General features: G+C 45.6%; 1 protein-coding gene across 2 annotated transcripts in view; it reads left to right on the top strand.

The window, feature by feature from the left end:
- Positions 1-16,861, top strand: part of MINDY4 (MINDY lysine 48 deubiquitinase 4) — a 109,446-nt gene that overhangs the window by 64,122 nt on the left and 28,463 nt on the right. For both annotated transcript variants that reach the window (XM_073582202.1, XM_073582203.1), the window contains exons 14-15: positions 2,697-2,760; positions 6,905-7,066. In XM_073582202.1, the coding sequence (XP_073438303.1) occupies positions 2,697-2,760; positions 6,905-7,066 (226 nt within the window). The remainder of the gene's footprint in view (positions 1-2,696; positions 2,761-6,904; positions 7,067-16,861) is intronic.

Genomic DNA, 16,861 nt, shown 5'->3' with positions numbered 1-16,861 from the left:
CTGAGTTACCTCCTGTATTATACCCCAGAGCTGCACTCACTATTCTGCTGGTGCAGTCACTGTGTACATACATTACATTACTGATCCTGAGTTACATCCTGTGTTATACCCCAGAGCTGCACTCACTATTCTTCTGGTGCAGTCACTGTGTACAGACATTACATTACTGATCCTGAGTTACATCCTGTATTATACCCCAGAGCTGCACTCACTATTCTGCTGGTGCAGTCACTGTATACATACATTACATTACTGATCCTGAGTTACATCTTGTATTATACCCTAGAGCTGCACTCACTATTCTGCTGGTGCAGTCACTGTGTACATACATTACTGATCCTGAGTTACATCCTGTATTATACTCCAGAGCTGCACTCACTATTCTGCTGGTGCAGTCACTGTGTACAGACATTACATTACTGATCCTGAGTTACATCCTGTATTATACTCCAGAGCTGCACTCACTATTCTGCTGGTGCAGTCACTGTGTACATACATTACATTACTGATCCTGAGTTACCTCCTGTATTATACTCCAGAGCTGCACTCACTATTCTGCTGGTGCAGTCACTGTGGACAGACATTACATTACTGATCCTGAGTTACATCCTGTGTTATACCCCAGAGCTGCACTTACTATTCTGCTGGTGCAGTCACTGTGTACAGACATTACATTACTGATCCTGAGCTGCCCCTCTTGCTCTGGCACCAGAACCCACCATTATTAATGTGATATACTCGCCCCTGCCCCTGGACTTCTCAGAGCTGAAGGTTTGTTACAGTTGTATTCTCATGTTTTGACAGCTGCACAGATGTTTTCCTTTGCTGTTCATCCGTTACATTGTATCTGTCTGGAGTTCAGGCCAGTTACTACATTACTGTCAAAACTGGATACAATTGTAGCGAACCTGCAGCTGTGTGTTTTCAGCCCCTGAATGCAAACCGAAAGCAAAGTAGAAACAAAAAGTTTCAAAACTTTTCATTCGAGACTGATTTCTCGGCCCCCGTTGGACAGAAGAGGGGCATGCCGTACTAGTGAGGGGTGAGCGGGTGAATCGGGGGCATTTACAGCCTCCTGCCTTTCTCTTGGAGTGGGATTTTTTTGGGGGGAGGGGGGAGCTCGGGCGCCGTTGTCGCTGTACACTCCTCTCCTGATTGCTGCTTCCTCTATGGGCAGATGATCTAATGTGCAGATGCCGCCGCTCCTTTCCCACGTTGTTTACAGCTAAACATGTCATTAGCACATCCTCCTTTTGTCACCAGTGGCGATCTGTCAGCCTGATATTCATCTTTGTGACAGCTCTGATTTATCTTCCTGCACCAGACAATGCTGGAATATTGGGGAGGAACAGCCATTAATGAGGACAGCGGGGTCAGTGTGACCTCAGAGGGACAAATCCGCATCTCTTGTCAAGCTGCTGCATAGGAAAGTGCGACAACCTGCCTGATCTCAGCTCTGCTCCTAACAGGTTGTCAGACAGATTTGTAATAGAATATCCGGCTCCTGATATTTGAGGAGTGAAACGCTGGGCGATGGCTAATGCGACTCTTGGCTACTGCTGACCCCAACTGGATCGTGCAGCTTGTCGGTGATTTCCAGCAAGTGCTCTGCAGCACATCACTGATGTCTGACATTTCTCTGCAGTCACTGATGTCTGACATTTCTCTGCAGTCACTGATGTCTGACATTTCTCTGCAGCACATCACTGATGTCTGACATTTCTCTGCAGTCACTGATGTCTGACATTTCTCTGCAGCACATCACTGATGTCTGACATTTCTCTGCAGCACATCACTGATGTCTGACATTTCTCTGCAGCACATCACTGATGTCTGACATTTGCTCTGCAGTCACTGATGTCTGACATTTGCTCTGCAGTCACTGATTTCTGACATTTGCTCTGCAGTCACTGATTTGTGGCATTTGCTCTGCAGTCACTGATTTGTGGCATTTGCTCTGCAGTCACTGATTTGTGACATTTGCTCTGCAGTCACTGATTTGTGACATTTGCTCTGCAGTCACTGATGTCTGACATTTGCTCTGCAGTCACTGATGTCTGACATTTGCTCTGCGGTCACTGATATCTGACATTTGCTCTGCAGTCACTGATTTCTGACATTTCTCTGCAGCACATCACTGATGTCTGACATTTGCTCTGCAGTCAGTGATTTCTGACATTTGCTCTGCAGTCACTGATGTCTGACATTTGCTCTGCGGTCACTGATGTCTGACATTTGCTCTGCTGTCACTGATTTCTGACATTTGCTCTGCAGTCACTGATTTCTGACATTTGCTCTGCAGTCACTGATTTCTGACATTTGCTCTGCAGTCACTGATTTCTGACATTTGCTCTGCGGTCAGTGATGTCTGACATTTGCTCTGCAGTCACTGATGTCTGACATTTGCTCTGCAGTCACTGATTTGTGACATTTGCTCTGCAGTCACTGATGTCTGACATTTGCTCTGCAGTCACTGATTTGTGACATTTGCTCTGCAGTCACTGATTTGTGACATTTGCTCTGCAGTCACTGATGTCTGACATTTGCTCTGCAGTCACTGATTTCTGACATTTGCTCTGCAGTCACTGATTTCTGACATTTGCTCTGCAGTCACTGATTTCTGACATTTGCTCTGCGGTCAGTGATTTCTGACATTTGCTCTGCGGTCACTGATTTCTGTTTGTATTTCTCTGCAGGATTCTTAAGGATTTTGACGTCCCAACAACCTGCCTAATTGGTGCTCATGCCTACTGTACCCAGGTAACGTGCTGACACCCATCTCTAGCTATGAAGCATTGGAGGGAATGAGGTGCAGCAGCTGCAGTAGATGCCGGATCTCACTATCCACAACCTGTTATGGGATGGGTGACACATTGCATGTAAATTATCCAGAGCCCAGTGGAGCGCTGCCACCTCTCATCCTGCATGTCACAACGCTGTTGTCAGGTGTCCTGGGACTAGGGGCTCCTTCCCTGTCCCTAATTCTAGGGGCGCCCTAGCTTACCCTGTTCCCCAGATTACTTCTGATGGTGAAGATGCCGGGGCCACGTACCTTGCCTTAGATCTTGAAATCCTCTTCCAGTCTGTATCCTTCTCCCACACAGGGAAGAGGGGATTAGTAGTGTACTATCATACGCCAACCAGACTAACAAGGTAATACGAACAGCGGTAACGGAAAATACCAAATATACTCACACATGTGTGCAGACCAATCACTACACAGAGGACTGTCAAGATACCGCAACCGCACTATAGTGTGCTGTACTGTATCTATACCGTGCTATGGTGTGCTGTATGTATACTGCACTATTTTGTTTGTGCAAAGAAAATCCTGATCTCTTGCTTGCTCTCTTTTTTCCCGCTTGCTTGTTTCCCGCTTACTCCTATTTTTTTCTCGCTTGTTTCTCGCTTGCTTCTCACTTATTTCCTACTCACTCTCATTTCTCACTCACTTGTTTCTCTCTTGCTCACTTGTTTCCAGCTCGTTTGTTCCCTGCTTGCTCTCTTGTTTCCCACTCGCTTATTTGTTTCCCTCTTATTTTCTTGTTTCCCGCTGGCGTGCTTGTTTCCCGCTGGCGTGCTTGTTTCCCCCTGGTGTGCTTGTTTCCCGCTGGCGTGCTTGTTTCCCGCTGGCGTGCTTGTTTCCCGCTGGCGTGCTTGTTTCCCGCTGGCGTGCTTGTTTCCCGCTGGCGTGCTTGTTTCCCGCTGGTGTACTTGTTTCCCGCTGGTGTGCTTGTTCCCCGCTGGCGTGCTTGTTACCCACTCATGTTCTTGTTTCCTGCTGGCGTGCTTGTTTCCCACTTGCCTGCTTGTTTCCTGCTGGCGTGCTTGTTTTCTGCTTACTCGCTTTTTTCCCGCTCGCTTGCTTGTTTCCCGCTCGCTTGTGCAACTTGGCCGTTCTCTTTCTCCCAGTCATCGCATGTGTGTACATTTAACCCCTTCACCCCTGGATGTGAATGGTTCCCCCATGGCTATGATTGCAGGGATCCCCCCTGTCCTTCATGTTGTTACCGCTGTGATTATTTGGGCCAGCAAAGTTGTTTTTATCCATAGCTATTGTGAAACTACAACTCCCAGCATGCCGATCTGCAGCTCGCCCCTCTCCACAAAGCCTAGTGGGATAAACCCACTGATGCCGCCTGATTATTGTATCTCTGACCTCGTCCGCCACTCAGTATTTAGCACAATAAAGATTTGTACTTTTATGCTATTTTTGTGGAGTGTGGAGCGTGTGAAGAAGTTTAGCGGAGCCAATGGTCAGTCTTCTCTAATACCCCTGTGGCGTCACACGAGGCGGCCATACCGAGCTGCTGCAGCGCCTCTTCATCTTGGGGCAGAGCAGCAATTCAATGAACATAATAAGCCGCCCCCTCCCTTTACCCCAGCGAGAGAGACGATCACAAGACCGCCGTGATGTGAGATTACATCAAAGATCGGGTGTTTATTTCTTTTATGGAGCTGTCCATCTTTAGAGACGATTTGGCAGACAAATGGAATTTACCATTTAAAGGACACCTACCGTTGCAATTAATTTCCTAAGAAATGTAGAAATGTCCTGTGCTAATTGCTTGGGGTATTTTCCTAAATTACCTAATCAAGCTCCGGAGCTCCATTTTGATATGAGAAAGCTAATTTTGTAGGTTCCACCATAGACGTAATGATAAAAATCTGTGCTTCTTGTCATCACCACCAGGGGGCGATCATATGTGCTATTTTGTTCAGCGCTATAGCAGATATATATATATATATATATATATATATATATATATATATATATATATATTTAACTAGTGATGTATACTAGCTGAAGAGCCCGTCGCTGCCTGGGTATAGTAACCAACTGTGGTTAGTTATAACAAATTATAATGATTATATTGCACATGAAAACATTTCACATCATATATTCAACACTACAGATTTGCTACACAAATTAACTAAACGATTACCCAAGTATTGATAGTATTTTATTTTCAACTCATTCAAGATTTTTGGTTTTTCCTTTCGGTGCAAAGATGGACAGATTTTTGGCAGTTTCAACTCTTGAACAGACCACGTAAAGTTGACCATGAGAAAAGCATGGAGATTGCAAATCGATCCCTACTACTTTCAAGGACTGTCCCTGAGCCTTGTTAATGGACATTGCAAATAGCAGTTGAACTGGAAACTGTAGGCGTTTAAAATCAAAAAACAAATCAGATGGAATGAGTGGAATTCTTGGAATGAAAATGTCCTCTCCTTTGGCACATCCTGTTTCTGAGCTGTGTATCTAATCCTCTCCTGTGTGATACTGACTGCTGAGCCGTGTATCTAATCCTCTCCTGTGTGATAATGTCTGCTGAGCCGTGTGTCTAATCCTCTCCTGTGTGATACTGACTGCTGAGTTGTTTATCTAATCCTATCCTGTGTGATAATGTCTGCTGAGCTGTGTATCTAATCCTATCCTGTGTGATACTGACTGCTGAGCCGTGTATCTAATCCTATCCTGTGTGATACTGACTGCTGAGCCGTGTATCTAATCCTATCCTGTGTGATACTGACTGCTGAGCCGTGTATCTAATCCTATCCTGTGTGATACTGACTGCTGAGCCGTGTATCTAATCCTCTCCTGTGTGATACTGTCTGCTGAGCCGTGTATCTAATCCTATCCTGTGTGATACTGACTGCTGAGCCGTGTATCTAATCCTCTCCTGTGTGATACTGACTGCTGAGCCGTGTATCTAATCCTCTCCTGTGTGATACTGACTGCTGAGCCATGTATCTAATCCTCTCCTGTGTGATACTGACTGCTGAGCCGTGTATCTAATCCTCTCCTGTGTGATACTGACTGCTGAGCCGTGGATCTAATCCTATCCTGCGTGATACTGACTGCTGAGCCGTGGATCTAATCCTATCCTGCGTGATACTGGGCTCCCCCTGCAGTCTGTCTCAGAGGGTGGTCTGTGTTGGCACGGTAATAAATTGTGTTATTTCCAGCTTTACAGAAGGACGATAACACCATAAAAATGATAATAATAGGCCAAATTGTTTGATGAATTGGAATGCGCGGGGTTAAAATTTCGCCTCACAACATAGTCTATGACGCTCTCGGGGCCCAGACGTGTGCCTGTGCAAAATTTTGTGGCTGTAGCTGCGACGGTGCGGATGCCAATCCCGGACATACATACATACATACATACACTTGAGCTTTATATATTATATATATATAGATATATATATATATATATATATATATATATATATATATATATATATATAGTCCTCAAGATGAAAGCAGCACACCAAAAGAAATCCAGTCAAAGTGCTATTTATTAGCCCATCTGGCTAGTTGCCCATACAGCGACGTTTCGGTCCTGGGAGTTGTGGACCTTTCTCAAGGACCGGAACATCACTGTATGGGCAACTAGACAGATGGGCTAATAAATAGCACTTTGACTGGATTTCTTTTGGTGTGCTGCTTTCATCTTGAGGACTATTTTTGAGGTTTGGTATATGCCTGGAAGGCTTGCACCTGCATTGTCTGTTAATTGTGCTACTTTTTCCCTTTTTCCATATATATATATATATATATATATATATATATATATATATATATACGCTGCCCTCTAGTGGCGACAGCCGATAACTGACAGCAATCTGCTGCTTTCTTGTGATTAAATGTTAATACTGGTAATTAATATCAGACCTAATTATTTCTTAGATGCTTCTAGGAAAGTAGCAAGAGATATCTGGTAACTGGCTGGTCATTCAGAGCTACAGATCTCAGGAGAGATATAACAAGGCAGACGATGGGCTATCATTCTGCTGCCTGAGTGGGAGGAGCTTCAGACAAGTCTGTGCAGCCTGGAGAGGCAGTGTACTGTACAGCAGACTGAACCTATATCTAATGTCCTGTTCTGATCCACAGGAGCTGGTAAACCTTATACTGAGTGGCCGGGCCGCGTCTAATGTTTTTAATGACGTGATGGAGCTGGACTCCGGGGACGGGAATACGACAGTTCTGAAAGGCATCTCCTGCCGCAGTGACATCGGCTTCCTCTCGCTCTTTGAACACTACAATGTATGCCAGGTACGTTTCATCAGATAAGCGTCTGTGTAACGCCCTGTCGCAGTTCACTGACGGCAAACAGAGATCTTGAAAAAATACCAGAAAGTTGCAGAACTTTTCACTTCACCTTGGTCAGGAGTTCTTCTAGAAATCTCGACCTGATCAGACCTGTCCGCAGTTCTTCGCCTACTTGTTGACTGTTTCCAGGTAGTGTTAGGTCAGGGAAAGAATAGGATCTAACTGCAGAAGAAGGCGAAGGGAGCCGGTCCAGAAGGAGGGTGACGGGTGCAGCCAGTGCCGGGGTGCAGCGGGGCTTTGTGTGATCGTCCCATGTGTCAGTGCAGGATCGGGTTTAGCTCATCGTTTTTAGAGCCACGCACAATTGCTGTATTCAGAGGCGGCGAGGCTTCCTCACAATCAGGCCGGCATTCCCGGCATTCCTGCCTCTGCTCCCGGATGATGACAATGCGGCTGAAGCAGAACAGATCAGGGGAGAGACCTTTACTGGACCCGCAGAACAATTTACCATTCTCCCATGGCAGCGCTACACAAGCACAGTTCTAGGAGGAAGAGAAACATTTGCTCATCTGACTGTGAAAAACTGTTTATTGGGGTCACCCCAGTTCACTGCCTAATAATAAGGCTCCCACAGTGTAAATAATACGTCCAGAATCAGAAACGCTCTGCACCGATCCAATATACGCCGGAGCACAAATGAGAAGAGACCGGAGCGCTCCCCAGGCCACACCTGTCAGCACTACTGCAGCCAGGCATGATGTGTAGTGTAGCGGCACTTCAGCACTCACGTAGCTCCTGATTGGCAGATATGCCGGTATTATTGTGTTATGGGCTATGCAGCTGCAGTAATGGTATATTGTATAGTGCCACCAGGGTCACAAGACTTACTATTATACAGTGCTTAAATAGTACCCCCATATAGGGCACAAATAGCACCACCATATAGGGCACATAATACCACCATATACTGCTCAAATAATGACACCACACAGTGTTCAATAATACTACCATCATACAGTGATCAAATAATACTACTGCTCAAATAGCACCACCATATAGGGCTCAAATAATATCACCATACAGTGCTCCGATAGTAGCACCATACAGTGCACAAATACCACCATATATTTCTCCAATAACACCACCATACAGTGCTGCAATAATATCACCATACAGTGCTCAAGAATATTCCCATACAGTGCACAATAATACCTCCATATAATGCTCAATAAAAGCATCATATTGTGCTTGAATAATACCACCCTACAGGGTTCTAATAATACTGCTATACAGTACTCAATAATACCACCATACAGTGCTCAATAATACCCCATATAGTGTTCTAATAATACCGCTTTACAGTACTCAATAATACCACCATACAGTGCTCAATAATACCCCATATAGTGTTCTAATAATACCGCTTTACAGTACTCAATAATACCACCATACAGTGCTCCAATAATACCATCATACAGTGCTCAATAATACCATCATACAGTGCTCTATTAATACCACCATAAAGTGCTCAATAATACCCCCATACAGTGCTCTAATAATACCACCATAAAGTGCTCAATAATAACACCATACAGTGCTCCAATAATACCATCATACAGTGCTCAATAATACCCCCATACACTGCTCCAGTAATACCACCATACAATGCTCAATAATACCATCATACAGTGCTCTAATAATACTACCATACAGTGCTCAATAATAACACCATACAGTGCTCCAATAATACCTTCAAACAGTGCTCAATAATACCCCCATACACTGCTCCAGTAATACCACCATACAATGCTCAATAATACCCCCATACACTGCTCCAGTAATACCACCATACAATGCTCAATAATACCCCATACAGTGCTCCAGTAATACCACCATACAGTGCTCAATAATACCATCATACAGTGCTCTAATAATACTACCATACAGTGCTCAATAATACCATCATACAGTGCTCTAATACCACCATACAATGCTCAATAATACCATCATACAGTGCTCTAATAATACTACCATACAGTGCTCAATAATACCATCATACAGTGCTCTAATACCACCATACAGTGCACTAACAATAGCTCGAAAGAAAGCAGGTGCTCCAGCTTCCAAAAAATTCCAAAATGTATTCAATCATAGATAAAAGCAGGTTGAGGCAGGACAAAGTTCACATTATCATGTGTAGCAGTAAGGCGTTTCTCCAGAAAGGACACCTTAGCGTGTTCGAAGCGCTAAGCACCTCCTCTCTTTTGAGCTTTCCTAAGCACGCTGGAGCACCTCTTTTCTTTCGATTTACTGCACGTGAGACTACTCGAGTTCCGTGTTTCCTCACACCACATGCCGCAGCAGGTGAGCTGGTTTCTTACTTTTCACTAGCAATGACGCCATACAGTGCACTAATAATACCGCCATACAGTGCACCAACAATACCGCCATACAGTGCACCAATAATACCGCCATACAGTGCACCAACAATACTGCCATACAGTGCACCAATAATACTGCCATACAGTGCACCAATAATACCGCCATACAGTGCACCAATAATACTGCCAAGCAATGACCTAATAACATTTGTACACATAAATAGTGCTATGCAATGTCTAAATTCAGCTGTAATATTAATAATCATGGCGGTCCCGGGCCGCGGGTGCCGGGTCATCAGTCGTGCTGCTTTGCAGGGTTCCTCTGCTTGCGCACACCGGAGATCGGATCTAATGGAAGAAAACCGGGAAAACGGCAACAATTCCCAGGAGAGAAGTGAGCAGCTTTTATCCTTCTCTTGGGGGAACGTGTTCACTTCAATCCTCCAACTCTGATTATGCAGAAAACACACTGCTGCAATGGACCTGTGTAAGAAAAATCTCAGCCAAGTCTGTACAGCATGGAGAGGCAGTCTGCGGTATAGCAGATCTTACAGACAAGACGTCTAGGCAACATAGCATGCGACAACCTACAACACTGCGCAGACACAAAGCACTGGGATGGTTTGTCATTCTGCTGTGAGGTACGGCACCCCACCGCGACTGAGGCCCAAGGACGCTGGGGCCCCAATCAGGTGAATGGTGGCCCCTGGCTATGTCCCGATAATGTTCCCCTGGGCATTAGCTCGACAGCCTGACATCATGGCCAGGAGAGAGCTCAGGGTCCCGCACCTGTGTGGAAAATGTGCCGTCTGACGCTGCAGAGAGTAGAGGGGGCTGCACATGCGTTTACCAAGCACGCCTGCTCCGCTGTCCTCAGAACTCCCATAGAAGTGAATGGAGAGAGCTGCGGATGCGCGGCCCCTGCTCTATTCCCAGCGACGTGGCCCCATTCCATAGATGCGTTCCTTTAAATGTCTGAGATGACAATTTACCTTTAAACTTGATGTAGTGAGCGTGGGATGATCCCCCGATAATACAGTGCGCAGGTTCCATTGTGGCCCCGCACCGGATCCGGGCAGCGGGGAGCTGATCACCTGCAGGTAACGTACAGGCGGTCTAGTTGTAGGAGATCGGTCGGGGTGTTAATACTATATTGTTGTTCTCATGCTGGAGAGGTTCGGGTGACGAGGCCGCGTGCCAACAGCCAAATTTGTTTTTAATGACTTTCCAGAAAGCGGCCAAGAACATAAAAATCTCATTAGGAAATGGGTCCGAACGTTCCGTGCGTTTCATTGTCACTGTGGTCAGAATCTGGTATTAATGTGTTCACCAGATCTCTGCTTGTGGTCGTGAATGGGAACACTCATCGGTATAATCAGGGGTCTGTATACAGCCTGTACCGAGCCTGGACACAAACACGCGCAGCACACGTCCCTGTCCTGTGTGTTATGTGTCATACAATGTGTCTGTGTGTATAGGCGTAACCGTATCGACCAGAGTAGCGGTTACAGGGGTGCACCGAGACGTATGGGTGATGCTGCTCAGATGCATCAAAGCTGCCATAGCATTAAATATGGAAACTTGGGTTCTCTGATACTGTCACTAGAGGGAGGTTATTATATGCAGGTTTATATAGCTACTTCTGAGTTCTGAATCTGTATGTAGTTAGCTCCCCCTAGTGGTGAGTGTATAAATCTGAATGTAGTGAGCTCCCCCTAGTGGTGACTGTACAAATCTGTATGTAGTGAGCTCCCCCTAGTGGTGACTGTATAAATCTGTATGTAGTGAGCTCCCTCTCATGGTAACTGTATAAATCTGTATGTAGTGAGCTCCCTCTAGTGGTGACTGTATAAATCCGTATGTAGTGAGCTCCCTCTCATGGTGACTATAAATCTGTATGTAGTGAGCTCCCTCTATTGGTGACTGTATAAATCCTTATGTAGCGATTTCCCTCTAGTGGTGGCTGTATAAATCTGTATGTAGCGAGCTCCCTCTAGTGGTGGCAGTATAAATCTTTATGCAGTGAGCTCCTCCTAGTGGTGATTGTATAAATCTATGTAGTGAGCTCCCTCTAGTGGTGGCTGTATAAATCTGTATGTAGCAAGCTCCCTCTAGTGGTGGCAGTATAAATCTTTATGCAGTGAGCTCCTCCTAGTGGTGACTGTATAAATCTATGTAGTGAGCTCCCCCTAGTGGTGACTGTATAAATCTATGTAGTGTATAAATCTGTATGTAGTGAACTCCGCTCTAGTGGTGAATGTATAAATCTGTATGTAGTGAGCTCCCCCTAGTGGTGACTGTATAAATATATATGTAGTGAGCTCCCTCTAGTGGTGGCTGTATAAATCTGTATGTAGTGAGCTCCCTCTAGTGGTGGCTGTATAAATCTGTATGTAGTGACCTCCCTCTAGTGGTGGCTGTATAAATCTGTATGTAGCGAGCTCCCTCTAGTGGTGGCTATATAAATCTGTATGTAGCGAGCTCCCTCTAGTGGTGTCAGTATAAATCTTTATGCAGTGAGCTCCTCCTAGTGGTGACTGTATAAATCTATGTAGTGAGCTCCCCCTAGTGGTGACTGTATAAATCTATGTAGTGTATAAATCTGTATGTAGTGAACTCCGCTCTAGTGGTGAATGTATAAATCTGTATGTAGTGAGCTCCCCCTAGTGGTGACTGTATAAATATATATGTAGTGAGCTCCCTCTAGTGGTGGCTGTATAAATCTGTATGTAGTGAGCTCCCTCTAGTGGTGGCTGTATAAATCTGTATGTAGTGACCTCCCTCTAGTGGTGGCTGTATAAATCTGTATGTAGCGAGCTCCCTCTAGTGGTGGCTATATAAATCTGTATGTAGCGAGCTCCCTCTAGTGGTGTCAGTATAAATCTTTATGCAGTGAGCTCCTCCTAGTGGTGACTGTATAAATCTATGTAGTGAGCTCCCCCTAGTGGTGACTGTATAAATCTATGTAGTGTATAAATCTGTATGTAGTGAGCTCCCTCTAGTGGTGGCTGTATAAATCTGTATGTAGTAAGCTCTCCCTAGTGGTGACTGTATAAATCTGTATGTAGTGAGCTCCCTCTAGTGGTGGCGGTATAAATCTGTATGTAGTGAGCTCCCCCTAGTGGTGGCTGTATAAATCTGTATGTAGCGAGCTCCCTCTAGTGGTGGCGGTATAAATCTATGAAGTGAGCTCCCCCTAGTGGTGGCTGTGTACATCTATGTAGTGAGCTCCCCCTAGTGGTGACTGTAAATCTATGTAGTGAACTCCTCCTAGTGGTGGCTGCATAAATCTGTATGTAGTGAGCTCCTCCTAGTGGTGGCTGTGTACATCTATGTAGTGAGCTCCGCCTAGTGGTGGCTGTATAAATCTGTATGTAGTGAGCTCCCTCTAGTGGTGGCTGCATAAATCTGTATGTAGTGAGCTCCCTCTAGTGGTGGCTGTATAAATCTGTATGTAGTGAGCTGCCTCTAGTGGTGGCTGTATAAATCTGTATGTAGTGAGCTCCCTCTAGTGGTGACTGTATAAATCTGTATGTAGTGAGCTCCCTCTCATGGTGACTGTATAAATCTGAATGTAGTGAGCTCCCTCTAGTGGTGGCTGTATAAATCTGTATGTAATGAGCTCCCTCTAGTGGTGGCTTTATAAATCTGTATGTAGTGAGCTCCCTCTAGTGGTGGCTGTATAAATCTGTATGTAGTGAGCTCCCTCTAGTGGTGACTGTATAAATCTATGTAGTGAGCTCCCTCTAGTGGTGGCTGTATAAATCTGTATGTAGTGAGCTCCCTCTCGTGGTGGCGGTATAAATCTGAATGTAGTGAGCTCCCCCTAGTGGTGGCTGTGTACATCTATGTAGTGAGCTCCCCCTAGTGGTGACTGTATAAATCTATGTAGTGAGCTCCCCCTAGTGGTGACTGTATAAATCTGTATGTAGTGAGCACCCTCTAGTGGTGGCGGTATAAATCTGTATGTAGTGAGCACCCTCTAGTGGTGGCTGTATAAATCTGTATGTAGCGAGCTCCCCCTAGTGGTGACTGTATAAATCAGTATGTAGTGAGCTCCCCCTAGTGGTGGCTGTATAAATCTGTATGTAGAGAGCTCCCCCTAGTGGTGGTTATATAAATCTGTATGTAGTGAGCTCCCTCTAGTGGTGACTATAAATCTATGTAGTGAGCTCCTCCTAGTGGTGGCTGCATAAATGTGTATGTAGTGCGCTCCCCCTAGTGGTGGCTGTATAAATCTCTATGGAATGAGCTCCCTCTAGTGGTGACTATAAATCTATGTAGTGAGCTCCTCCTAGTGGTGGCTGCATAAATCTGTATATAGTGAGCTCCCCCTAGTGGTGGCTGTGTACATCTATGTATTGAGCTGTTCTAGCACCACTGATGTTCTCATTAATCTCCTTAACACTGTAGATTTAATTCCGAAGCCCCGTAAACACCATTGACCATTACGGACAATACCCCACTAACCCTTATTTGATTCCGAAGCTTCTTTGAGTCCTTGAATGAAGGTTATTCCTGTAGTGGCTCCAAGCAATGATCGCCATTTTTGGCTCTCGACCTGTTAGTCAAAAAACAGTTGTTGACCGTCCCGGAGTTTTCCTTCACCTCATATTGACCGGTCACATCGGATAAAATGTCCTGGTTCAGATCCAGTAAACTAGGATTGACCCTCATGAGCCCCGAGGTCACGGGGTTGTATCTGAAAACCTCCTAAAGGAAATTCCCCAGAATAAGGAGCTCCGCCAATGCAGGAATGTGCGCCCAGAACAAAAGCAATATGTCTAAAACATCTGCTGCCCCTATCAAAGCATCCGCGAGCTTAGACGAAAAGGAAAGGGATTTACGTGGCTCATACCAACACGGCCTTAGTTCTAATGCTCGGCGGAAAATTCTCCTGTGGAATCTGGTGGCAGAAGCTGCTCACGTCTTCTGCGCTGCGGCTGCGATTTACCTTGTGCCAAACACCAGCATATGTGTGAGGAGGTCGGGAGAAGCAGATGTTGGCCTGTCGAGCGCTCCGCTATTGAAATTGTATGACCTGCTCTGGATAATGTTTGCAGAACCTGAAGATTTACTTACATGCATATTGGTGTGCTGATTAAAAGTGGGTAGGACATGTTGGATTTTAACTTGTCTGATCTGTTTAGTCATAGGAAACAATGTTGCTGTAAATCGAGCCCTGAGGTGAGATAAAACACTTACTAAGAAGTAGCAAAATCGTCTTCTTGCTTCTCTCTTTTCCACCCATTCGTTTCTATCGACTTCAATAGGCAGCTATAATGTGATTCCTAAGTGACCTGGCCGAGCATGAGCATGCAGAACATATGCACACCAAGACAAACGGAGCCTGCATGTGTATAAGGGTTTCAAGGAGGAATAGCAGTTAGTAATATTAGCATGTAGCTGACAGACACCCTAAGTGAATTACAACTGTGCACCTTGTAGGTCTACCCTCACTGCATGCTTTGTAGCTCTACCCTCACTGCATGAGTTGTAGGTCTACCCTCACTGCATGCGTTGTAGGTCTACCCTCACTGCATGCATTGTAGGTCTACCCTCACTGCATGCATTGTAGGTCTACCCTCACTGCATGCCTTGTAGGTCTACCCTCACTGCATGCCTTGTAGGTCTACCCTCACTGCATGCGTTGTAGGTCTACCCTCACTGCATGCGTTGTAGGTCTACCCTCACTGCATGCGTTGTAGGTCTACCCTCACTGCATGCGTTGTAGGTCTACCCTCACTGCACGCCTTGTAGGTCTACCCTCACAGCATGCGTTGTAGGTCTACACTCACTGCATGCATTGTAGGTCTACACTCACTGCATGCATTGTAGGTGTACTCATTGCGTGTGTTGTAGGTCTACCCTAACTGCATGCGTTGTAGGTCTACCCTCACAGCATGCGTTGCAGGTCTGTGCTCACTGCATGCATTGTAGGTGTACTCATTGCATGCCTTGTAGGTCTACCCTAACTGCATGCGTTGTAGGTCTGCACTCACTGCATGCGTTGTAGGTCTGCACTCACTGCATGCGTTGTAGGTCTGCACTCACTGCATGCGTTGTAGGTTTACCCTAACTGCATGCGTTGTAGGTCTGTGCTCACTATCGCTGATCGCTCTTGGAAAGCCCTGGACATTTCTTTGATCGTTGGTCTCCCGCTGGCCCTCACACATCGCTGTGTGTGACAGGCGGGAGACCAGCGATCAGCTGGTAACTAAGGTACACTTCAGGTTTCTAAGTGACGCACGCCTCTTAGAAACCCGATGTGTACCTTAGTTACCAGCTCCCTGCATCAGCGTGCTGGTAACTAATGAAAACAGCGACGCCGGGCGCTTGGCGTCGCTGGTGCTGATCCTGATCTCTGGTGAAGCTGTCTGTTTGACAGCTCACCAGCGATCACATAGCGACTCACCAGCGATCCTGACACGTTGCTATCGTTGTCGGGATCGCTGGTGAGTCGCTATGTGTGACGGTACCCTTAGATTGCAGTCTATAGGGGGAGGGGAGGACAGTGAGTGGCATAAGCTGCTGCTTTCCAGTAAGTGTTTTATCTCACTCCAGTGCTGGATTCACAGTTACACTTCTTAGTAATGCTGTATAATGTTCTACGTGTCAAAGCAGCTTTGTAGTAATTGTTCACCTCAATTCGGCGCTGGGCTCACATAAACACTTTATTAGTGTTATATAATGTCATCCATATTGCTGCTAAGTATTTATCTCACCCCTGTATGTGATTCACAGCTACACCGCTTCATATTGTTGTATAATGTTAACCATGCTAATGCTTTATAGTAAGTGTTATAGTTCAGTTGAGAGTTGGATTCTCATCTACACTGGTCAGAAATGCTGTATAATATCCTCCATGCTGCAGCTTTCCAGTGTTTTCTCTCATCCAAGTATTGGATTCACAGCTATTCTGCTCACTATAGCTGTATAATATCCTCCATGCTGCATCTTCCCAGTGTTTTCTCCCACCCTAGTTTTGGATTCACAGCCCTACTTTGCAGTACTGCTGTGTAATATCATCCACACTGCTGGTTTCTAATATTATTTTGTCTCACTCCAGAGCTGGAATCACATCTACATTGCTCAGTATGGCTGATGTTGCTTCTTGTTACTGCTGAACATGTGCTACATAGACATAGAGACAGGAGAGCAGGAATCCCTCATGTCTGTGTGTGCTGTGTATGGGAGACATCATAGCCTCTCGGCTCCAAACCACCAGCTCAGAGACTCCTGAAACAATCCAGTTGGCCGGTGAACGAGCATCTTTCTCATTTGATCAGTGACATAATTACCGAGGAAAAAAAGGCGATATGTCTGCGACGTGTGAACACCTTAGACGTGGCTTCTTGAGTCTCATCGTGTCTCATAAGAGCCGTGTAATCTCAGCTGATTACTGACCAGGGCTGCT

This window comes from Dendrobates tinctorius, unplaced genomic scaffold (genome assembly GCF_039654945.1).
Source record: "Dendrobates tinctorius isolate UK_male_01 unplaced genomic scaffold, ASM3965494v1 ptg000070l, whole genome shotgun sequence".
Classification (NCBI taxonomy): Eukaryota; Metazoa; Chordata; class Amphibia; order Anura; family Dendrobatidae; genus Dendrobates; species Dendrobates tinctorius.
This window is presented reverse-complemented; position numbering and strand designations above follow the sequence as displayed.